This window comes from Echeneis naucrates, chromosome 20, assembly GCF_900963305.1.
Source record: "Echeneis naucrates chromosome 20, fEcheNa1.1, whole genome shotgun sequence".
In the NCBI taxonomy this organism is placed as follows: domain Eukaryota; kingdom Metazoa; phylum Chordata; class Actinopteri; order Carangiformes; family Echeneidae; genus Echeneis; species Echeneis naucrates.
Genome location: NC_042530.1, coordinates 8,091,180 through 8,115,697, shown reverse-complemented (window position 1 = coordinate 8,115,697; position 24,518 = coordinate 8,091,180). Strand labels below are relative to the sequence as shown.

The following is a 24,518-nucleotide window of genomic DNA, read 5'->3' as shown; positions in this document are numbered from 1 at the left end:
TGAACCGTTCAGTCTTAACTCTGACCTCTGCTATAGAAGAATGGCTCGAGGCAGAGAGGGCATGTGTCAACTGGGGGACCACAAACAACCTCCCCCTCCAGGCCTCAGCCAATGCTGCATAATCTAATAGGAACGCTGTGAGTGGATGTAGACTTTCTTGGTACAAACTGCAATAAAAAACTGTGTTTAATACTGCATCCAAACATGGAGCAAAATGTATCCTTTTTCTTCAGGAAACTGTACAAAAATTACAAAAACAAAAACACAAAAAAACCCCAAGAAATTCTCAAGTAATTGTTATTGCTTGTTTACATCACACCAGAACAGTTTGCACCTAGCAGCTTGTATGAAGCATTTTTCACTCCAGACAACATAGAAAGCACACTTCTGTTATTTTTTGAGTTATTGTATGGCTGTGTTGAAATTGTCCTGTCTTTTTTTTTTTTTCCTTTTAATTTTTGTGTTCTATGCTAAAGGCAGAGAAGCAAGCGATAATCTGTACACTGTATACACAGCACACCCCCCTTTGAACCCTTCCCTACTTCCCCCCTCCCACCTGTCTGCATCGTACCAGAACATGAAGGTTCCCACACCACATCCCATGAAAAAAAAAAAAAAAAAAAAAAAAGATAATAAAATAAAAGAGAAAAAGCATTTGCTCCATTCAAGAAGCAGTTGTGACCAGACAGGGGAAAACAAAACCATAATGAATAAAATAAATACGAAAGAAAATGTTTTACTTATTTGTATGTACAATCTCTGTAATTCATTTTAAACCATATTTGACTTTCACATCTTCTTCTGAAACTACAGGACCAAAGAATAATCCATTACTCTGGTTAACAGAAGAATCTTCTCAAAGAATACAACCATTACAGTTAAAATTATAAAAAAGTGCTTCTTTCACACTTTTAGAAATATTTTTTCTTGTTGCTACTAGGATAAAGTATCATCTACAATAATTAAAATGAATCTATACAGAAAAATAAAACTTAATTTAATACACTATAGAAACCTCTTGACTAAATTAGTCTAATCATACAAATCACCATTCCACTCAAACCATTCTTCTGCAGTGTTTCTCAAGGTCAGTTTTTCAACCATATATCTTCAATCTACATCTTATTTCTTACAAGAAGAAAAAAGAACTAAAATAATAATAAAATAAACAACAGCAAAAAGGCAAAACCGGCTAAGTGTTCGAGCTCCATCCATAATTCTGTATATAACTTGGAGTCTTTGCTGCCATTTTGGAACAATGTGGAAATGTCACAAATGTGAGCAAATTAGTACAGAAAGGAAAAAGAAGAAAGAAGAAAAAAAAAAAAAAAAAAAAAAAAAAAAAATCAGTGTACGTCATTTTTGAGATGAGATTGTAAATGGCCGCTGTCCACTGAGAGGAATACATTCATCAGAGCGAGGGATCCAACCCACTGTTGTCCCCATAAGTCAGCGTCCCCCACCAGGAGGCCCTACAGTAAGTCACACTACGGTGAATGCAGCTGGACAGGCAGACAAACTGGCTCATCACGAGGCTCTCCTCCAGGAGGGATAGGCATGTTGGACAGAGATCCACAATCTCTCCCCAGCCCTCTTCACACTCCTGTGTCTGTTCATGACCGGGCTCCTCTTGGGCTGCTGAAGATGCCCAGTGGGGAAAAATGACAAATTTGGGCTGGGGAGATGGATCAGGACAGGGCCTGGCTGGTTCAAGGGGGCATTGGTTGGTTTACATGTTTGTACAATTTTTAAAGGGCCGACACACTCCTTGGACCAGATGATCAGTGAGGTTCAGGTTAAGAACTCCACGGGGGTCAACAATACTTCTGCAGAGAGATTAAACACACATCAGTTCACAATCTGTGGAGCATTTCATAAATACACACTTCAACAGCACACGGGATTGGCTGAGTTGAACTTGCAGGACCTAAATATATGTTGAGTAAATCAAGTACTTGTGCGAACAACTATAAACAATTAGAAACCATCAGAGAACACTCCATCAGGTCTAAAACAGGTCAGTAAATTACAAAAGCCGGCACTAATGGTGAAACGGTAAATAATTGAGATTATCTAAGTGCCAATACGTTTCTATAATCCTGGAAGGGGGATAAATCAAGTGACAGATATACTAGCATGTTACAACTGTCTGAAGTGCAGACAATCAAACAGCAGCACCTTGGTTAAATATTCATGGCCCTTTATTGGACTTAAAAGCATCACGGACAACATCACTGCATTTCCACATACTGAACTAACAATACCAGGGAGACAAAGCAAGAAGGATTAACTTGGTTGACACTGAATGAATCATAACCACCAGAATGGAGGGACACAGTCAAAATATTTGTGCATTTACCTGAGTGCCAGTTAGTGAGTGAAGTCAGCTATCTGTGCAAGTGACAGTTTAATGCTTCAGGCTTTGCTATGCTTGTATATATATGTTGAAAGAGAACAGGTTTGACAGCTGTGTGGAGTAAAGTTTTCCATGTTCAGGGCTGATGAGTCCACAGTCGAGACAGACCAGGCTTTGAACATCATATGGTAACATCTATATAGTCTAAATGGTCTGCCTCTAAAGTGCCTGCTGCTAATTACATCATTGTCCTCTAAGTTCAAGTCAAGTAAGTAAGAACTCTGGCTGGAGGAGTGACGTAAACTGAGTAAATTATTCACTAGCATGGCTGTCCAATAAGTGTGCCCAAACACTTAGGGTCTTACAATAACACAAACATATACAGATCAGCTGGGAGTGGGAAGAAAGAAAGATGAAGCTTTTAGTTTTCTTGGTCCCCTGATTGCTGTGTAAAATTGTAAGGAGTCCATTTTGTTAACCTCTAAGGCTTAAACTTTGAAAGTGTCTGACTTATATTACTACTGGGAGCTAATGTAAAGGCACAGCCGCAGCATATTAGAGGGCTACTTGAAAACCTCTTTTTTAACCATCCTTACCAGTGCCAATGATTTTTCTTAATGTACATTTTTGTGCTTCTTCATTGAGAGTATGGCATTTTACCCATTTGAAGGATTCACGTGCCAGGAATGTGTCAGGCGTTTACCTGTTCTTGCCCCATAGAGGGCAAACCGGGTGAGGGCCCTGATGTGACACTCATCTGTCCAGCCATCTGGCCCATGCTGCTCATGCTGCTGGTTGCCATGTTGGTGGCCATGGAGACATTGTTGAGGTTCATACCATTGCCATTGTACATGTTGCTGTTATTTTGCTGGGTGAACTGTGGTGATGCCTGCTGCTGTGAGAACATACTGGAGATAAGGGAGGACAGAAAAGGATATGCAGTGTGAGGTAAGACATTTTTTTACGTAGCAGTCTGATATAAAGTTCAAAGGAAAAAAAGGAAAGAAAAAAAAAAAAGGAATTTTCAGCCATATTCACCTGTTGCCTCCCATGTTGCCTTGTGGCCAGCCATTCATATCAGGGGAGCCCTGAAAAGCAGTGTTTCCTTGGCCCTGTTGCATCATTGGGGACTGTGTGTGGGCCATGCGGGGAGAAAGCAGGGGGCTCTGCGGTGTGCTCGGACCTCCAAAGCCTCCGTCTGCCTGTTGGCTCATACCTGAGGTGGACGCATCGACAGAGTTCAACACTATTGGACCTGCATGGATTGAACTACGATTCAATGTAATGAAAGCAGTCTATTTTCCATGCTATTTACACCAGCATCCCACTTAAAGACAACCATTTGGCAGTCAAATGCAAATAATTAGCAAGTGCGACAGTGTGACAAGCACTTGATATTTCCTACATGCATGCAAGATGGCATGCAAATGGACAAGCATCTAGGAAATAAGGGAATAAGGAGATGGTTTAGGAGAGAAAGGAAAGAGAATTAATGACTAACTGCTGCGCCTGAATCAGACTAGGGAATAAAGGACAAATTGCACATGTCATTAGACAATAGGAATACCAGATTACCAGATCAGACTGACAGATACAGGCCTGATTATTGCTCTGCCTGGTCACAATTTTAAAGTGTCAGGTGTTGAGATAAGCTTTATGTACTGTGTCTTGGCGCCCTCTGGTGGAGAGACAGGGGTATAGCCAGGACACCATTTTGGACAGTGCACAGAACAATGAGTACATGATTAATGTGGTCTGCAGCACACATCATTGCAAGTCAGATAATTGTTTCGATCAAAAGGCATGTGATGCAATTATAGCCTCATCAATACAGAGACACAATGGTGTACGCTCATACACTCAGACTCACACGCGAACACACACAAACAGGTTTTAGGGTAAAGAATGTGGTAGGCTGGGGTGTGGGAGCAGTACCTGAGTTGGGAAACTGAAAGGCACTGTGCTGTATTTGGGGGCTGAGTACGGCCCCATACTGTCCGCCCATCATGTTTGTGTTTCCCATCATCATCTGTGAGGAGGAGGAGGAGGAGGTGGAGGAAGAGGAGGAAGTGCCATGCAGGTGGAGTTGAGGATTTGAGGGGAGAGAGGGCAGGCTGGGGGAGAGAGGGGAGGAGAAAGGGCTGGAAGGGGGAGGTGGTGAGGCCAGGCCTGTACTGGTACCGTAGCTGGGTGGGTAGGGGAATTGCTGGGGATTGGCCTGGGGGATCCGGGGGTTACTCATGCCTCCAGTGGCCATGTTGGGAGGCAGGTTGAGGCCAGGGCCCCTCATGGCCATGCTCCTTTGCTGCTGGACCTGCTGGGCCTGCTGGACCTGCTGCTGCTGCTGCCTTTGTCTCAGGTGATTACTCAGCAGCTCCCGCTGACGCTGGGCCAACATTTGAGCATTAATGGTCCCCTGGAAATGAGAGAGGAATGAAGTGCAAGAACAGAGGAACATACACAAAAAACATCTTTTGTACATCCATGCTATGTCTGTAGATCTACTATCTCCTTCACACATAAATAGACCTTAAATTTAAGGAAACCTAAAAACAATCAAAGCAGAAAATAATCTTTGGAGACAGATATTGTGATGTGATGTTATGGCAGCAGCGACCTACCTGGTTTGGAGCATTGGCTCTAAGAGGTAGGTTCACATTTGACACACTGCTCATCTGAGTCATCATTGGCTGACGATTCTGCTGGGAGACAGAAGAGATTTGGCAAAAATGTTGTTTAATGAATAAAAGCTCATTTAAAATACTCAAATCCTGTCCATTTTTTGTATATTAGTGGAAAGTATGCATTATATCTCACAAAGTATTACTTGTGCAACTAAATCTGACATGTACCTGTGTGCTCAACCACACAGCTGCTGATCAAACAGAGTGGTCACATCATAAAGCTTGGACAATCAATTCATAATATCACTTCAACCAATGTCAGGACAGTGTAGATTCAAACATACCTGCTGTGACTGTAGCCGATGCTGTAGCTGTAGCCGCAATGTGTTGGGTTGGTTTGGGCCCACAGCAGTGGGCCTGAGTCCAGGCCGTGCCTGCATCCTCATCATGGGGTAACCTGGCCGTGGACCCATCTGTCCAGACATTGGGTGGAAACCTGGCTCTTGCATGGGAGCGCCAGGGTAGCCCCTCTGGGTCATATGGGATGGTGGCGGACCAAACTGCTGTGTGTACATGGGGGGTTTCTGGTCTAACATCATCGAGGGGTCCTGAGGGAACTGCTCTGGCTCCAGGGTTTGGTTCTGAAACAGGCAGGTAAAAAACACATTAGCCACAACAGATTATGATGAAGTCACCTCAAACAAACACAAATGAGTGTGATGGTGTGAATTGTGAGGATCACACCTGTTCTACCAGAGCAGGGATGCCGAGAGCACGATCAATCTCCTCCAGGCCATCAAAATCTTTTAGTGCTGTGTACAACTGAGACATCAAGGCCCCCTCATCTACTGCACTGCCATCACCAGAGCCGAGTCCTGCGCTGCACAACAACTCGTCCTGAGGTGCTGAGTGCACTTGCCTGGGCAAAGAGGACACAGATGGAATTTTATTTAACTACCTTCTGAGAAACTTTTGTTCTGTAACAACAGTATTCAAAAAGTAAGCTTGATAAGAACAGTGAAGTTTTTTTTGCTTGCCTGTTCTGGTTTACAAATGCTGTCTGATCGATGGGCATCATACTATCTGGCCATGGGGCTGTCTGGTTGGGTGGAGCCTGTTGCTGCGAGAAATGGTGGCCAACCATACCAATATCCATGTCAGGTTGGGCTACACATAGAGGGGAAAAATAATACAGTTTGAGTTAAAATAGTGGACAGTGAATTCAACATTTTTTGTTATCATGAGTGGAAAACAGTGTGTACAAGTTGTGCTCCTTGGGTACACAACGCTCTTACCATTGGCCATCAATGGGGACTGGAGCATCGGTCGGGGCCCTGGCTGGCTGTTGGGCCTCATAGAGGCACTGTTTGGCCCCATCCTACCCTGCATGGTACCTTGCTGCCCTGGGCCGGATGCACCCAGAGGAGGGGCAGAGGCTGAACCCACCCAGCCTTCCTGTTGTTGCATGCCTGGTCGTGGACCACCTGGAGCCATGAGTCCTAGAGGTAGTAAACACAGAGGAGACAAGGAACAGTGAGCCTCAGTAGATTTTTCTGTCACCATGACTCAATGGTACAATATAAAGCGAAAATTCATCTAAGTAGTGCCATCCATATGGTGTTTGAGGACTACTGTTATGATGATGAGAGTGAAACTTTGTGACAGTGCAGGTGTCTGACAATTTCCTGTCACAGGAAGTGAGTCATTTTGCCATTACATGATAGATCACAGACAGAGACCAACAGAGGGGAAAGAGGTCTTTCTTCATGTGGAAAGCAGCTACATGTGTCAACACAGTCATTACCACAACGTTATTGTGCTTCACTGCTTTCATTCACTAGTTCTGCCACTGTAAGACTGAAAAACCTCTATGCATCCAGAAAACATGACATTAAGAGTTAAAATGAGATTTGTATCTGACTGTGAGAAACATCTGTCTGTAGATAGGTTAATTCAGTTCTCATTGAATTTCACAACTTTCAGTTTGATGCCTTGCAATGATAAATCAATATGACTAGTATCATTATGAACTGTCAATGTGACTCTTACCAGTGTTGACCATACCAGCTTGGTTAGTCATCATGCCATGACTTCCCACCATGCCTTGCTGCTGTTGCTGCTGCAGAAGCGTGTATGGGCTTGAGGTCCTTATTGGGTACTGTAATGACGGCTGCTGGGGAGACGCATTCATGTCCAGAGACACACTCCTCACAGGCATCCCCCTGGCAGGCTGGCCCGGTCGAACGCCCACAAAATCTGAAGATAGGAATATACAGATTTGAGCAAAATACACATCATGGATATACTGTTCCATAGCTATACATTTGGAGCAATTATGACCTTCTAAGTGAAGCATTTCCAACACTCAGTTAATGTGGCCTACTGTGAGGGGGAAACCCTCGTGTGCACTTCTTTTGCAAGGAAGGATGAAACTCACTGGTTGGACCGATGCCAGTGCTGATGCCCCTGTGTTGCTGCTGTGCCACCATGGTGGGATTGTTCTCAGACATCTGCAGGATGTCATTGATGATGTTCTGCTTGTCCATGGGGCTGGGCAGTGAAACAGGCCGCGGCTCACAGAAGAGCTGGGGCTGAGCACTTTGCAGGTCATTTAGGATATCATCCAACTCGGATGACTGAAAAGAGAGAAATAGGAAAACATGAAAACAAGAAATGACGAACCACTTAGGCCTTCTATTTAGAAACCAAGTGCTGCTTCACCTGCAGACACACAAACATAAATATACATGTGACAGACATATGCCCTCACTAAGAGCAATACTGCTCAGTTAAGACTGCACCAGACGCATGATGAGTCTATCTGGGAAATGAGAATAGCAGACCTGGCCTTGTTTATAATACCAGCAGTAACCCCAGGATGAAATGGACCAGTTTCTATCAAATCTAGGCCACGCTTCACTTAAACTTGCCTCATCCGACTCACATATTACTACTTTACTGGCTGGTGACACACTACAACAGGACAGCTTCTCCCCCATTTTTAAGTTTACGTAATTAAAAATAACACTATTATAATATTACACATTTTAATATGTTATTATAAACACAATTGTATTACCAAGTTGAAGAATATATTAAGATACAAGATATGTAATGACTCAAGATGCCTTCTGCTGAATAATATGGGAGAACTGAATGAGATGGCAAGAATTTTGTTAGTGCCAAAGTCTGAACTGCTCTCTGACCCACTACTGTAAACAGTGGACTGAGCCAGCTCAGTTCAGCCCCAAGGCTACTTTCATATACAGCTGGGCTTTGGACTGTCTGGCCATTTTCTGTTTAGTTTTTCACACAACTATCTTAAACAAAGACAAAGCCATACTAAGGTCTGTTTCGCTTGCTGAACTGAAGAATCGGTGGGACTATGAAAGATGAATCTCCTGGAAACACTTTACTGTAGGACACTGGCAATGTCTCCTCTGTAATTCAAGACACATAGGAGGTGGATATAGAGACACAAAAACCAAAACAATTCAGTCACTTTTAATGCCCAGGCATTTAAGGACCTCAAAAACCTCATAATGATGATAAACACCAATATGATACAGTTCAACAGATATGAAATATTCTAGGCTTTCAAGATGAAAATTAAAATTAAAAACACAAATGGCTGAGTTATACGACTAACTCTCATTTTACTAACAGCAAAAAGAAAATGAGTCTATAGAACAAGTAGGTTAAGGTTGAAATTAAACTGAATTATCACCATAGTTGCTAAACGTGCTTTCTTGAGTGGCCTGAGAGAATTTTGGTAAATAAGTTGCACTGACTGTAAGTGGCCAGAAGAGTGCAGCACACTTGGAACCACCGACAACAACTGATCGTGACTACACAGCAGGAAACCAGCACACCAGCCACTGGTTCAATGTTGTATTTCAATGTTCCTGACAGTGAGATGTATCTTAGTTATGCAAATGCCACTTAAGATAACAAGGCTGCTAAAATGCCTGACAGTATGTTTATCTGCTGTAGCCAAGGTCTTAAGCATTGGTCATGCCTATACAGACGTTTTTGCTCCTTTCCTTTGGAAGATCATGTTAAAAACACCTCTCCATTTAGACAGAGACAAACAAATGGCCACAAAATGCTGATAACTACACAGCAGACTAGCATAAAGAATATGCTGGAGAGTGAGGGGTGGAGGGGTGGTAGTGGGGAGAGAGAGAAAAGCCCTAATGAGGTCAGGAATGATGTAATGCTCCTGTACGCTTTCAGTTTGCTCTCTTCCTCCTCCTCTCTAATTCTCTCTCCTCCTACTTTCTATTCTCTCGACTTCTCTAGTTGCTTTTACCCTTAATGGGTCCTATTTCTATCAAGCCCAGTTACACTCTGCTTTCAATGCATGTAATGTAATGCAGTAGATTGGGTCCAAATACTATGTGGTTTTAATGTCAAGGATCCATGAGTCCAAATAACGATTATTAAATATATAATATAAGTTTCAAAACTGTGTCCCATTTATGGATGACAATTCATCAACAAGACACCAGACCTTTTCTCACTCTGGAAGATCAGCGGAAGACACGTGTTAGAATATGTAGTTTGTTTCAGGGATCTCATGCATATTTAAAAATCAGGGTTGATCTGTTTATTCATCTCCATACACAACACATATGTGCCCTTTTAGACCTACTCCATGCAATTTTATAGAAAACAGAACTGTGAAACAGAAAGGGTAAAGCAGAAGGGCCACCATCAAGTGAGGCAAATGAAAAAGTAATTTCCCACCAGAACTGTGTTCTCCTTTTGTGAGGGAAATAAAATAAAACAGAAATATATTTAATGAAAGCAACTTGAAAAAAAAATGTATTCACTGAAGGAGCTGGAATTGCTATTATTAAAGTGACTACAACATTAATTGCACTCCTTATGGATGCAATGTTGGAATAACTACTTTTCATCTTTCACTGCTGATATTTATTAATCAATACATGTTGTTACATAACTTGAATTAATTTGTAATAACTGATTTCTTTTTAAATCTTAAAATGCTTTAGTCCTCCATCAGCACTAGAAAATAGAGTAAAAAGCAGAACAAAATTCCAAAAAGCTTTGTATTTCCAAACATTCACAATAATACACTTTCATATTCATATTTTCTTTTCTGGTGGCAGTGTTTAGTCTTCAAGTAATGACTAACATTGGTGATAACTATTGTACTACTCCCTTCCATTCCTTTCAAGTGATTACTGGCTTGCCAGGTACTGAAAGCCCTTCATGTACTGTACAAAGAGAGGTGTTTGAGCTCCAGCAAAGTGGCTATATTAGCCTGGGAGTGAGCACTTATGGAAGTAAATGCTTTGCAGTTTGACATTATGTTCAGCACAGCATCCAGCAGAAACTACTGGAGGAGCAGTTCAAACATTATATCAGACAGTCTTGGTTCTTCTGAATTCAATTATTCCTTTATTCCTTAATAGAGGGTCAGTGAGGGGATGTAAATATTGTGACCTATATCTGTCACTATTAGGAAAAGGAAGAAAGAAAAAGATTTATTCAATATTGAGATGAGCTAGACTCATCTCATAGGCCAAGGCAATTTAGAAAAATTCTTTTCTTCTATATTTGACAAACATTTGCTTAATTTGGCTTTGATTTGATTGATATTCCTGATATGCCAGGCTTACAGCATAGTATAAAGAGATAGGGAATAATGAACTACAATTACAACATGAAAATTACATATACTGTTGCAGTGGAAATAGATTTCACTCTGTTTAAAGAGACGCACATTAAAAAAAAAACCCAAAACAAAACACACAAATTGCCCTGTCTCCCATAGCCCCACAGGAACAGTCAACCATATCTATAGTTCCTTCAGCTACCAGCTAAGCCGTTACTGTGGGTCCGCTCTGATTTCTCATTTAGCTCTGCTCCAGCCATCAATAATTCAGCCCTTAAACAATAATGAGGAAGAAAGAGGCAGAGGGAGAGAGAACTAGAAAACAGTGGGTGAGGTTAGTAGAGGCAAGGATGATAGGACTTCTTGACTAGTGTAGTTATCTTTAACACATGAGCAAGCAACAATTCCCCAGAAAGGATGAGAAAACCACTCGCCACAAAATGGCTTCAATTAAACCATATACATGTACCAAGCACATGTCTAACAAATGCGTAATTAACATCAAACCCAGAATTCAGTTTCTTTTGTATTGTCCATAGAGGGCAGATCTTAAGCAAACTGATTTAATTTGGTTATATGATGGTTGCTTACAGAGTGAAATTCTCAGGATCAGGAGTTCCATAATGAATTTATTTCTCAAAAATTTTATTTTCCTTCTATTGTTTTGTGTACTTGCTCACTCTACAAACACACCACTCCCTCTCCCCTCTATCTCCATGGCAGCAGAGAGGACATGCAGGAGCATATGGCTCATCATTTTCATTCTGCCTGCCGAGGATGGGCTCTCCTGGGGGTATCGACACCTCTCTCATCTTTTCTTCTTTGTTCAGCTCAACAGCCATTCTTATTATTCATCCAATCACCTTTTTGTTTTTTAGTACCCAAGTGGCCTAGCACATACTGTACATACCTAGCAAAGGAAGGAATAGCTATACAACATTCAGTACCTCTGTCTGAATGGGAAAACTATGGCGTATGTATAGAAAATGTTCCACAAAGAAAGAGGGAAATAATTGTGATCAAGTGATTACAACCCATTTTTTCCACTATCCAGGTTAAACATACACTGGCGCACATCTTAATAGCATCAATCAGTACTCTGTGCTGAGTTTTTTCATACCATTCTCCACCAAAGAATCAAGATCAGTTTGGTCTCTGCTTTGCTGTTTTAGTTTAGTAGAGTTAACATGCATTTCCAAAAAAACAAAACCAAACAAACCCAATAACAAAAGAGCCCACCTTGTTAATGTTAGTGACATTTAAACAGCATCTATATAACCTAAATTAACTGCCTAGACTTAGAGGAGGAAAGAGATGAGAAAAAGGAGTTGAAGGGCATTCATGTAATTTTGTGCAATTCTGTGGTTTTGTAGTGATGAATGTGAAAGAAGTACATTTTTCTTGAACATGTGTTTAGTAGAGCACATCATTTCCTGTATGAGAGGTTATGAGTCTTACACTACACTGGTTTTTTCCTGCAATAGAGAATCAGAGATCTTAAGTCTCTTTTTCACTAAAATATTAAGTTTTACCAGCAATACCCTCCCTGCTCACTCTTTTACTCTTTTCTCTCCTTCTCTCTTTCAGTGCCAGGTCTGACCTGAGCTTGGTGCCAAACCTGAGGATTCTTGCCAAACGCAAACAGGATCAAATGGCTAGAGAACCACAGGGGTTCCTTCCAAATGTCACAGTTGTTTGAAGCTGGCGGATAGCTTCACTCAGCTTCTGCTGCCAGCACAAAGGCAGTCAAAGGACCAGATGTGTTTATATACATGAATAAAAACACATGCATCATGTCTTCAATTTATAATGTATATGTCTACAATGTAAGTAAATCAGAATTTGACTATGGATAGTTTCTGTTTGACCTGCTCACTGCCAGACCATTTGTGTATTTAGCTGTAACATCCGGTGTGGAAACGAGACTTTGAGGAGCCAACATCTGCTACCTAACCCAGATTGATGTTCAGATGGAGAGAAGAGGCAAGTGGAGCAGCAGAGGGCATAAAGTTTTGGTTTTTGCATTGGGCTAATGAACGGGGTTCCAGTAACTTTTGGCAGTCCAAAAATGTAAATTATGAGGTATACAAGTTTTTTTTTTTTTTTTTTTTTTTAACTCAGGAAGACAATGTCTAAACCTAACTGTTCTCCTTAATGTGCACACGGTAAAGATCAAGGCATGGTGAAAACTGACCTGCTCAGCCCGGTCATATCCTGCGTCTTGTTTCTCTGACTTGACGTGGGTGTTTTTGCCACCTTCCACCTTCACCTCACCAGGTTCCAGCTTAGGGACCTTGTCCTTCTGTACAGTGTCATCCTTATCCAGCAGGTACCGTAACAGGGCATTGTCCTTCTTCTTAGGGCTCAACGGCTCTTGCTTGGGAGTAATCTCTGCCCCAGAAGTTGGAGTACCTCCACCTTGGGGTTGATCCTGGCCCAGCTCTTTGCCTGTGGCCTCTGCAGTGAGTTTGGCCAGGTCTACAGGTGATGTACTGTTCTGAAGCAGTTGGTGCAGGATCTTGTGTTTTTCTTTGAGGGATGTGGCATGAGTGTTCCCTGCTGTGTGACAACCCCGAACCCCTGTCCCAGCTTGGTCTTTGCCCTCACATCCTGCACCAGGAGACAGGGGTGTCTCTAAAGGCTCTGGCTTGGTGGTGAGCAGTTGCAATAGCTTGGTGTGGCCCTTGTTGTCATGAATTCGGCTGTGAGCATCGTGGCCCTCAGGGGGCACATCTCTCTCCTCCTTGGGCTCAACTAAGTTGCTCTCTGCCTGGCTTTGGGTGTGCCCCTGAACCACCTCTGTGTGAGGGCCGAATGAGTCTCCTGCACCAGCAGCACCACTGCCTCCACCAATTTTTGACATCAGATGAGCGTTAACCCCTGACCCTGGTGTGACCCCAGCTGGGGAGCCTATCTTCCTGTCTGGAGACCCCAGTGCATGTGTGTGAGGGGGACCATGTCCATGTCCTACACCATGGCACTCACTTAGAGCCTGCAGAGCTGACAGAGAACTGCTAGTGTAGCTGTTAGCATGGGCACTAGTCGTGTTACTACTACCTGGTCCACCAGGTCCACCACTGCACATCCCTACTGGGGATGGTGAGTGCAGGCCTCCTGCTACTCGAGGGCTACTTGCACCCCCAGGACTCCCTCTGTGCCTAGGTGACAGCATGGAGTTCTGTTGTGGTGGATGAGGCCCTCCAGCTGGACTAGGGCTGGCACGTGAGGGACTGTTCATCCTCCAGTTTGGGCCCTGCTGTGGCGGTTGCATACCCCCAGTGTGGTTGTGTGGTGGGGGACAGCCAAAGCGGTAGCCCTGCATATGGCCCATTGCTGCTGGTTCTCTGGGGCCAGCAGGACCTGGAGGGGAAAAAGGCATGCTGTTGCTGCTGATGGTAGTGTCTTGGCCCTGAATCCCCGAACCTGGCAAACTGCCTGGGGTTGGAGGAGTCATGGAGGGAGTAGAGGAGTTGATTGGTTTTGGAGCCATCCCTGTGGCCTGATTGCCAGGACCCATATCCTGGCCCATTCCACAGACTGTCTGCTCTCTAGAGGTTAAAAACAAACAGAGAAAACCCAGCTGATTAATTCAGTTTTCTGTTTCTTTTTCACCAACATTTTTCAACAGAAAACAGAAAAACACTACAACGTCTTGGGGTTCATTGAGTACAAGTGATATTTGTTTTTGGAATGGGACCCTCCTGCTGGGTTCTTAAATCACAACAAATACTAATGTAGGTTGTTTAAAATCTTCATTGACTCTGTGACAGAATTTTCAGGAGCAAATAGAGTAAACGCAACCACAAATACTCAGGGAAAAAGTGGAAAAAGACCTTTTTGATTTTTGTTTTTGGATTAACTATGCATCATTGTGACATTATCCCCTGAGACCCAAGGACACTGGCAAGCATGATTTTATGCATTACTCCATCCACACAGAATACATAGTGCTGTAGGGCAGTGACATGCTAAAACAGATATCCACCTTCATACTGCAAATTTGTCTCTAGTTCCGACACAAGCATAGATAGTGAGACATACCGTTGCAGAATGTGCAGGGACATGTAGAGTTGGGGTTCGTTCGTGGCAGGCGAGCGCACTAGTTTGCTCTTGGTGTGAGCTGACACGATGGTTCCATCAGAGAGGGAGAACCGATAGATGGGGCTGAACGCTTGACCATGGCGGAGCACTGTGGACACATGTGCACTTTTATCAGTAGACAAACGATGATTAATTTGTATGTATAGAATTATCATGCTTTATGTTTTCTTGCTGTATCTGGTATAAAAATTGTTACAGTTATTGCATTTATCTAATTTTCTTAATTTACCATTAGTTTTGGTTAAAGGGGCCCAAGACCAAATCATGTCTGGCAAGAGCATCAGAATAACCAATTGGAGAACAAAGGCCAAGTATTAAACAGGATAGTCATTTCTGTAATCAGTTCTACCTTCTTGTTGATGCCTCTTGGCAAAAGACATCTCGCCATCATTCTGTAGGTGAAACCTTTGGATGCAGCGCCTCACCAAATCCTCCCAGCCTGGTTTCATGGACGCCCGCAGCAGACTGGTATCCAGGGACGTTATCTTACCTAGACACAGAGGACCGGATTAAGTAGGCCTTAGTCAGACATGGAAGGAGGGATTTCTATACTCATGAACAAACCCACACTAACGGAGCTGATGGGGATTTAATGCCTTTCTCTGACATAGATTAGCTTGTTGGGCAGATGATGAACTTCACTTGGCCACTCTGCTCTACAACAGCTTTGTGGTTTGAGATTGAAGAAATAGATTTTACGCTTTAATTACACAAGCAAGAGCGAGACTTAGAAATATCTTCTGCTGTAGTTGGAATGTTGGAACTCCAACACATTAAACAGGGAAGTGCAACAGAAACACTGTCAGTGGAAAGTAAGTCAGTCTGTCATTTAGATGCTTGATACAACAGGTAAAATGGTTGATTCTAAGGGTCAAAATGTCTTTAGATACCATCAAATATATCACTGTGTGTACATGTGCAATCACACACATTCAATGACAGCACTGCAACACTTGTAACGCATTGGATTCCAATTTAAATGGAGGCAGAAATTGATTTCAAGGGCTGACACCCAAAGGAACTGAGTAAAGACTTGTCACACAAACAATCACCACAGGAACTTTTTTCAATGTTACACTACGCTCAGCAAGATCTGTCAGGCAAAAGATCAGAGAGATGAAACTTTTTTTTTTCCCCCCACATTCAAAAATGCCTGTACATGGGTGTTTTGTATGTGTGTAAGCATTATACACACATACCATACAATCAAATCAAAGACCACGTGCACAACAGACAATTCTCTAGATCTCTGCACCAGTGTTCAGACAGGTACTCTACCTCCCACATCGTAGAAGGGGGCAAACTCACTCATTTCTAAGGATCTTTACCAAGGATATAATAATCTCTAACTACTTAAACTGTAGTGTCAGGAGATTTATGGGCTGTCGACATGGGATGACGTAGTGTGGGGGAGGGGTTGCCTCATTTGGGGTTTTAGTTGCACTACTGTATAAAAATGACCTGCAAACTGGTAGGCATGCAGTTGTGACATTAAACGGTCACTATGACTGGCATAACCCACCAGTCGTATAAGATAAAAACTGATTGGACAAAGAAATTAAGATGGCTGCCTTGTCGTTTGTATTTTTTTGCAGTGCTTTGCTCTGTGACCATTTTCTATACCTTGCAGGTCCTGGCGCGTAGTGAAGCTCTCATGCGTGGGAAGCATAGGTCTTTCCTTCATGGGCACCCTCCGAGCCACACAGATCAGGCACGACTGAAAGTCTATATATTACAAAAAAGAAATGAATAAAAGAAGAGAGGGACAATAGAGGAGCATACAAGGTAATGTGTGGAGAAAGATGATGTAGTGGATGTAACAAAGAGGACAGGACAGAGACATAAGGCATGAGGGGGGATGGGAGGGAGGGGGAGAAGATGGGGTGTAAATGATAGAGACAGAAGGAGGGAAAGAAAATGAAATGCATGTTATTCCCAGGCAGCATAATTAATACAGTTATTAATGAGCATGGGGATCAGAGCTCCGCTCCTTTCATGAAGAGCAGCAACTATCACTGACAACGGAAATGATGAAGTGTGACCTTTGAAAGTGCATGTGCATTCCTGGCTGGTTTCACCTGCAGTGCCATCTCACATAGATGACCCCTACTGTGGTCCCATACTAAATATTGTCATCACTCAATCATGAGACCTGCCTCTAAAAAGCATGCACACACACATGCACGCACGCACACGACAAAGCCAAGTCCAGGACTGAGATAAAAAGTCTAAAAGTCTAACTTTCCTGTGCCAGTAGTACCCACAATTCCAAATGGGATGACACGTGCCTCATTCTGACTTTTAACATTACTTCATGGGTGGTCTAGCTGACTGATTTGCAAATTTCTTTAAATTCTTCCTTCCTTCTGTCTACCTAGGACTGCAAGCTTTGATTCTGCATTAGTTCTCAAAGGCACACTCACATACAGTTGTGTTTCCATCATTTAGAGGACATTACATTGACTTATATTAATTTCTTGGAGACTTACGATAACTTAAACCATAAGTACTACTTGCCTAACCATAATCTTACCCTAATGTTACAACAAGAGTTGACATTAAAATTTAATGAGTCACATTGTAGGGACTCCAAAATTTTACAAGTGCCCAAAATATGACTATGGTAACAAATATAGGTCCTCACAACTCGAGATATAAGTGCACTGCACACACTAACACACTCTAGCATACACTCTGGCCTGGGTCCTAGTTAGTGTTTTCTATTTGCCAAAGTATAGTTGGCAGGCAGCTGGTGCACAAAGGAAGCCAGAGAGAGGAAAAGACAGGTTGAGACTGGACTTGGAGTGAAACATTTGTATTTTCACTTACTGTTTTAACAAAGCACCAAGTTATAGTTTGGGGGGGGAATATGGTCTCTGATCAAAGCCTCTGAACAAACAGGATTTAGGTTGTTAAGATATAGAATATAGTATTTGTTTTGAGAGCATTATGCATCTGGGGTTTACAAAGTGCTGAAAATCTTTGGATGGATGATAGTCACTTGCGATGGAAATTTACTCAAACTACAGGCTCTCAAGTTCCTGTCTAAAGCCATGAAAAACTCTGGAAAAGCCCCATGACCTTCCAGTGACTGTACACTGAAAGGACATCAGAGACAACATACAATTTAAATCATTTCCACGGGAAAGGTTGGCAGATATTTATACTAGCGGCTACAACAAATGCAGCTTATTTCCTTCTCCGCTTCCAAATTCTTTCATGCCAATGTGCTGTTGTGTTCATTAAATCATATATGAAGCTTATCAGAAGACGGATTCCTTGATGCTATACGCATGATTAAAACACATCCTTCCCTCCGAGTCATAAGCTATGATTTGTGAGGACTGTACATGAATTATAGATAGGCTTTAATGACAGCTGCCCAGCCTCTCATCTCCCTTTTGTCACTTAACTTTTCATGGATCTAAGCTGCACAGCTCGTTGTCAGTTTCTTATAACCCTCTTCACATACAAGGCAGGTTATGAGGTTAAACCTTAATCTATGCTTAGTAAAAGTGAATGGCTGCAACTCCATTTAGCTTTTAAAAAACATTTCCTGTTCAGATCTTCAGCCATCCCATATAAGTTATTTTGACCCAGGAAAGCATCTTAACTCCTTTATTTCATAGTCAAGGTTTACATTTCTAATTTCTAGATGCCTTATTATGATACAGAAGTATTCAAAGTTAATTTTGATAGCAATCTTTCATCCCTCTGTTGTATTAGTTTGTCTATTTGTCTGATAACTTTTGCTGCACACCATGACTTGTGACTGTTTCAGAAATTGTTCCACCAACAACTTTTGTATTACAGGATAAATTAAATTAGAAGCCTTGAGATGTCAACCAGGCTCTTTCTCATTTTCATCCATGTGTTTCTCAATTCCAAAGGTATTTAGAGTTGCTTAATCTTGACTTAATCATCAGTCAAGATTAATCATAAGTTAATCATAAGAATTGACATTCAAATATGCAAAGTTAATCTTGACTGGTGCAATATTTTATATTCAGGAGTAGTATTTCAACAGATGCCAAACTAGTCTTGAGCAAGCTTGCTTCATGGGGTCAGTATTTTCGTGTTAAATAACCTTCTTACTCTCTATATACTTTACTATATACTCTGTTTCATACCATCTCCTTCCTCCTTGATCGACTTGGGCTCTGAAACAGCGAAGCATTGCATGGTCTCGTATTTCTGCTGCTGAGGCTCATGCTCGTGCGGCTCATCCTGGCTCTCGCTGTGAGGATTGACCAGCATTCGGCAGTTGAATGTGTGACTGTTCCTCCTTGGACCCTCGCTGGACCATGGCACCCCATTCACTAAGGGGAAAGGAGACAGGGAGATTTTCAATGTAGCCTCCTGGGGATTTTATTTGAAAAATTTCACTGCAGCCAAAACTGAACAACCAAATGGGGAAATCAGAAGCAGCGACGAGCGAGCCAAGAGAGGCTACCCAACTGCATGTAAAAGACATATTAAGAGCAAGGCAGGGAGAAAGACGATGGAAAAAGTGTAAAAGGAGAGAGAAGTTGTTGGGGAACAATCAGTCATAATAAAGAGTTAGAACCCTGAATCCTACACCATCCATCTATGCACAACCATGCCAGGCTTCCATATGCATGTCCTCTAAATCATAACTGCCAATCTTTTTTCTTCTTTCCAACACTTACCCATGCACAAACAAACACGCATGTACACAAGTTAGAGCATGCACATGCATACACACAGAAAAAGAATAAGAGCCATCTAAACTCTCTCTCTCTCACACACACACTCATCTCACGCTTGCAAACTCCCATCACACTCCATCTGGTTTGTGATCTCATTCAGTGCATTGATAATCTCCCAGTATCTGGGACACAGCCCACTGATAGTTTCCAGGGTACTCTGCTCTGTGCTGCTCTCCCACCCAGATGGCTGGGCACTCAGACCTCAATCCAAAGCACCAGGAGAGAAGAGAAGAGAGGAGGAAACGAAAGAAAAGGGAGAAGGGACTTAGAAAGAGGTGGACCGTCATACATTACAATCATCCCTTTAATGGTGAAGAGAAAAGGTAAAGATAGGTTGTTAAATGGAAGAGGCAATGAGAGGAGAGGGCAAAACTGAAATAGCGTAAGAAAAAAGTAAAAATCTATCATACAAAAATAAATGGCCTGTTTTCACAAGATGAGTAATGTTACTACGTCTCTATCATAGCATTACCCATCTGAGGGGGCTGGGGACCAGGAAATGAAGAAGTGAGAACATGAAAATGGGAACTTGGTGAGTGCCAGAGAGAAAGAGTGAATAATAAAACAACAAAGAGAAGGAGGAAGGAAGGGCATGAGATGAGAATATAGGCAGCTCTGTTGCTGACAGGGGAGGGAAGCTGGAAAAGGAAGTCAATTAGTTGTAAAAGGAGGGATGGAGAAGAGGAAGCATGAATGTCTGGGTTAAGCATCAGTGAGAGAAAATGTAAAATCTTAATGTTTTACACGCTAAGGATGTAAAGCTTACACAACTGCATTCAGCTTGCTTTCCCAGAGCCAGTTTAAAGCTCTGCAACCATGAATATATTCATGTTTTAATGAACTGACAACTACCAAACAGCCACCTACAACATACCCATCTCAACAGGAGGAAGAGAAAAGAGCAAAAAATAAGGTATTCAGAAACTCTATGCAGACAAAACAAAAGAGATGAGGCAAAGGTGTAAATGATACAGTGGTAAAAATGATGCAACACTGAGGACATACATGTGGAGTCAGAAACATGGAGATAGGTGGAACATAAGTGACAAAGCAAGATCAAGGCTAACCAAGGGACTTAGGCAGCAGGTTCTTGATGAACTCAGCATGATCACCAACGTGCAGCACGCTGTAGACACTGGTATTCATCAGCTCTTCCTGGTTGTAGCGCAGGTACTGGGTCACATTCTCAGATACAAATACAATGTTACCCTCCATGTTCACCACAAAGAAGAAGCCATCCAGGGCCTGGAAGAAGAGGAAGAGACATTTGTTGACAATTTTTCACAACAATATAAAATAAATCCTTAGTGAAATGGAAGCTAAGTGCAGGAGAGTAAAGTAATTTAAGCACCTTTACTTTCCACCAGTACTCTTTCTAATACAAATAAAAAGGCCCATCTGACCCTGATATTTGGTTCAATCACAGGTTTTCTAGTGTTATGTACAAAGAACAGATTGAGCTCTGTAGTTTATTTGCATGCCTAGTTGTCTGCAGTCAACAGTAGCAAATAAATAAATAGGAACAAGCTATTCAAGTTGCACATCTGCATAGTGTCTTAAAAGAGGTTATTAATACAGTGTGCTGGTGCAGCCATCTCTCCTGCAGATGCTCAACATTAGTGTTGCTGACAGAAAGCAGGATAAAAGCACGTGCCTGCAGAGCTTGGAGGCTGTGAAGGAGGGGGAGCACTTAATTGAAAGAATACAGCCCCAGGTCAGCCATTACACACAAGATGGTGTCAATTAGGCCATCAAATCACCCAGAGCCTCTAAAGAAGGAATTGTGGTTGTTGTAAAATTGTAAAGGGTGGTGTCAAGATAAGAGTCTCCTGGCAATGTGTCTGCATCTCACCTCTGCTTATATAATCATTACCTACACAAACTGCACTTTCACCTCGGCTTACATTACATGTATTATCATTAGTGGAGATTTTTTGTGTATTAAGTTAGAATAAATCAAATATTCATTCATATTTTTCTGCATAACACACATTAGATGAGATTTAATTTATCAAAGCATCGAAAATTATGGTTCCAAAATGCAACATCGTTATGCAAGTTCTCCCAGAGAAGAAAGGCCATATACTGGACAAGTAGGACAAATACAAGCATTGCAAACACTTTCTAGTGCCAACTATTGCCTTCTACCCGACACTCTTGCAAAATAATGTTAGACATTGCTTTCATTTACAATGTCCCACTTAAATATACACTGTACGGATGACTAAAGACTCCATAAATTAATATAGTCTGAATGAATACACTCTGAGCCACTCCACTCTGCGTGCCTGCTCTATTTTGTACCCAGCCTATTGTCTTGATATATGACTCTATTTCTTTCCCTCCCAGTGCAATATAAAGAAGGTAGTGAATTGATATGGTGAAGGCAGTATGGGATGGTGATGGCAGTATGGGTCTTGATTATTTATGATATGAAAACAGTATTTTTTTTTTTCTTTACATACATCCTTACTAATCATGGTATATTTTAAGCATGACAATGCATTACTGTCTCACTACAAAACAAGTGAAACTAAATCTTTAACTGTGTCCAATTTAGAAGTTTGAAACTTTTTTTTTTTTTTTTATTGACCTAAATGTGTGGAAAGCACTGTGCATGAAAAACTGGCAGGAACCGGAATGTGGCACTGAAGGTTTGGTTGGACTAGTGTATTTTTTTTTTTTTTTTTAAATGCACATTATTGTTTGACACAAGAGGTCTGCCAACTCTAGCCGTAAGTTTAATGTATGAATACTTGTGTTTTGACAATGCTGCCAGGTTTGGTTCTTTTTTGTTACAAAAAATATGTTTGAAAATATGTTTACTCTTCTACACATCTTTCTACATCACAGAGACTTTCAGAAATTCAGGGTGATAATCTCACAACTTCTGAGGGTTTTCTTGTGTTTTGACTTGCATTGTTGCCTAAAATAAAATATACAACAAAGTTGAAGCATTATTATTATATAGCTTTAGTGTGTCTATGTCACACAGTGTGGCTTTTAATTTACTTTTTAGATTAACCACCTCAGTCTGGAGGTGCCATCAGATGATAAAAATTATGTTATATCTTTAAAAATTCTAATCATACTCAGCCCTCTAATGGGTCATATACCACACAACAGTAACCATTTAGGGCACTCTTACAGGAATACAAACAATTTGTCATAACAGCCGTGATAGAAGAGACTTGCTCCCAGAAGGATAAAGCAACAACACACTGATGTTTTTTTCATGGCCCTCTTCGTCTTTCTGAGCATGCCTGTGTGTGGGCAGTGGACAGCCTTGGAGGAGGGTCATGGGGCGTGTGGGTGCATTTCCTGCCGACAGCCATTCCCCTCAGAGCATCCTGTAATGAGCCCATGCTGGAGAATGGGGACTGGCCAGAGCAGAGCAGTGTGAATGGCTGATTGCTGTGTTTTGGGGCTGCTGACAGATGGGAAAGCATGCAGGCTGTGCTGGGCTATATTTAGCCGCGAGTTAGCATGTCGATTCAGTGACGCTGGACCAGGAGTGCTATAAATATTCCATGACAGGACAGATCTAGAGGCAAATGTGGAGAATATGGAGAGGGAGGGAGAGAAAGGAGAACCGAACAAGTAAGAGAGAGAAAGGGAGGGAGGAAGTGAGTGAGAGGACAGGCTCAATGGACTGATTCATTCGCCAGGCTGTTGCTTTCTTCCCATTATACGTAAGCACTTCAGTGGCCCTCCGTGGGACAACGAGGCCATTGCTCTGCTCGGTGATTTACAGCCAATTCAGGGCAGATACAAGATGCTGGCAGCTTTTGCGCAACACAGCTACACTCACCCACAACCACTACTGGTCCATTTGTGATTGTTCTCTCTGGATGGCACTCTTCATTATATACCAATCATGATTTATAGTGTATAATGTATATTCTATCTGAGTTTCAGTATGAGTTCTCAGATGGGACACTTCACATGGAGTGTTCAGTGTGTGTGGTATTTCATAACATCAGATATGACACTATGAATAAGCAAGAGAGGCCCCTTTTCTCACCTCCAGCATCATTGGTCCCAGGGCATCTTTATCAATCACACTTTGGCCTGTTGATGAGACATCGGCCTTCTGTACCTCCTCCTCATTTGCTGCGGCAGCTTTTTCTGTTGATGGGAGAGCCGGTGGCTGAGATTTAGAGGCAACCAAGAACAAACCAGACAAATGCATTCAACTGATTTAAAACAACATAGAATCTAACATAATAACTAACGTTTAAAAAAAAAAAAAAAAGGATGTCCCAATACTTAGACAAATATTTTACCAAACATTTCGGTAACATTTTGGTTACAAAGCAAAGACTTATTGTGCTTTTGTGAAAACGGGTTGCTATAGCTTACACCCAAGCAGCAAGCGGAGTGAAAGGTTATTGTAAATGTGTGTGTCAGGGTGCACAGCTGCCACACTGGTGGCAGCCACTGGATGGATTGCATTGTCACGCACAAAAAAAAGGCTATTATGGAAACACAGTGACAGTGTGTAAACAACTCTTGTTCCAAATAGAGTAGAGAGTTATGTATTCAAAAAGCAGAGCCACTCTTAACAACTTTACAAGTACTAGTAGAATTATTATTCTTAATAGTAATTAATCAAAATGAGAATAAAAGGAGTTATTAATAGTAGCTATAAGAGTTCAATAGCTTATATATAGGGGCTGAAAAACATATCAGCAAGTCTTCCCTTGTCTTCCTTGTGTACAGCATTTCTCAGATAACGTTGTTGCAATGTTGCCCTGCAAGCTTACATGCCTATTACATTTGGCCTTCAGTATACTCAAACTGGATATTAACAAATAAATTAATTGGACAGGTAACTGGATTTAAAACTTATCAGTAACGCACCTTCACTTTAAGTCTGCAGCCTAAATAAAAGAGTCAGTTGACCATTTCAGTAAAAAGTCATTATTTGTGTATCATGTTTCCTGTGAACTGTACCTGCACCATGGTGCTGTGCATTTGTCCATGTGAATGATTGGGTTAATAACCATGCAGAGAAGCCTTATGTTCAGAGCGTAGGCTGCCCTACTTTTAGAGATGACGAT

General features: G+C 41.9%; 1 protein-coding gene across 10 annotated transcripts in view; it reads right to left on the bottom strand.

Moving 5' to 3' along the window:
* Positions 1-613: 613 nt before the first annotated feature.
* The window catches only part of ncoa2 (nuclear receptor coactivator 2), a 48,515-nt gene continuing 24,610 nt past the window's right edge, over positions 614-24,518 (bottom strand). For 5 of the 10 annotated variants that reach the window (XM_029528882.1, XM_029528886.1, XM_029528883.1 and 2 more), the window contains 18 exons: positions 23,480-23,583; positions 20,523-20,700; positions 18,856-19,044; positions 16,349-16,450; positions 15,075-15,215; positions 14,666-14,813; positions 12,819-14,172; positions 7,418-7,616; positions 7,030-7,236; positions 6,276-6,479; positions 6,018-6,147; positions 5,725-5,899; positions 5,325-5,621; positions 4,978-5,058; positions 4,292-4,772; positions 3,395-3,572; positions 3,060-3,264; positions 614-1,826 (listed from right to left, as the gene is read on the bottom strand). In XM_029528882.1, coding sequence (XP_029384742.1) covers positions 1,815-1,826; positions 3,060-3,264; positions 3,395-3,572; positions 4,292-4,772; positions 4,978-5,058; positions 5,325-5,621; positions 5,725-5,899; positions 6,018-6,147; positions 6,276-6,479; positions 7,030-7,236; positions 7,418-7,616; positions 12,819-14,172; positions 14,666-14,813; positions 15,075-15,215; positions 16,349-16,450; positions 18,856-19,044; positions 20,523-20,700; positions 23,480-23,583 — 4,385 coding nt within the window. In that variant the 3' untranslated portion in view covers positions 614-1,814. The remainder of the gene's footprint in view (positions 1,827-3,059; positions 3,265-3,394; positions 3,573-4,291; positions 4,773-4,977; positions 5,059-5,324; positions 5,622-5,724; positions 5,900-6,017; positions 6,148-6,275; positions 6,480-7,029; positions 7,237-7,417; positions 7,617-12,818; positions 14,173-14,665; positions 14,814-15,074; positions 15,216-16,348; positions 16,451-18,855; positions 19,045-20,522; positions 20,701-23,479; positions 23,584-24,518) is intronic. The other 5 variants (XM_029528885.1, XM_029528888.1, XM_029528890.1 and 2 more) reach the window with 3 other exon arrangements.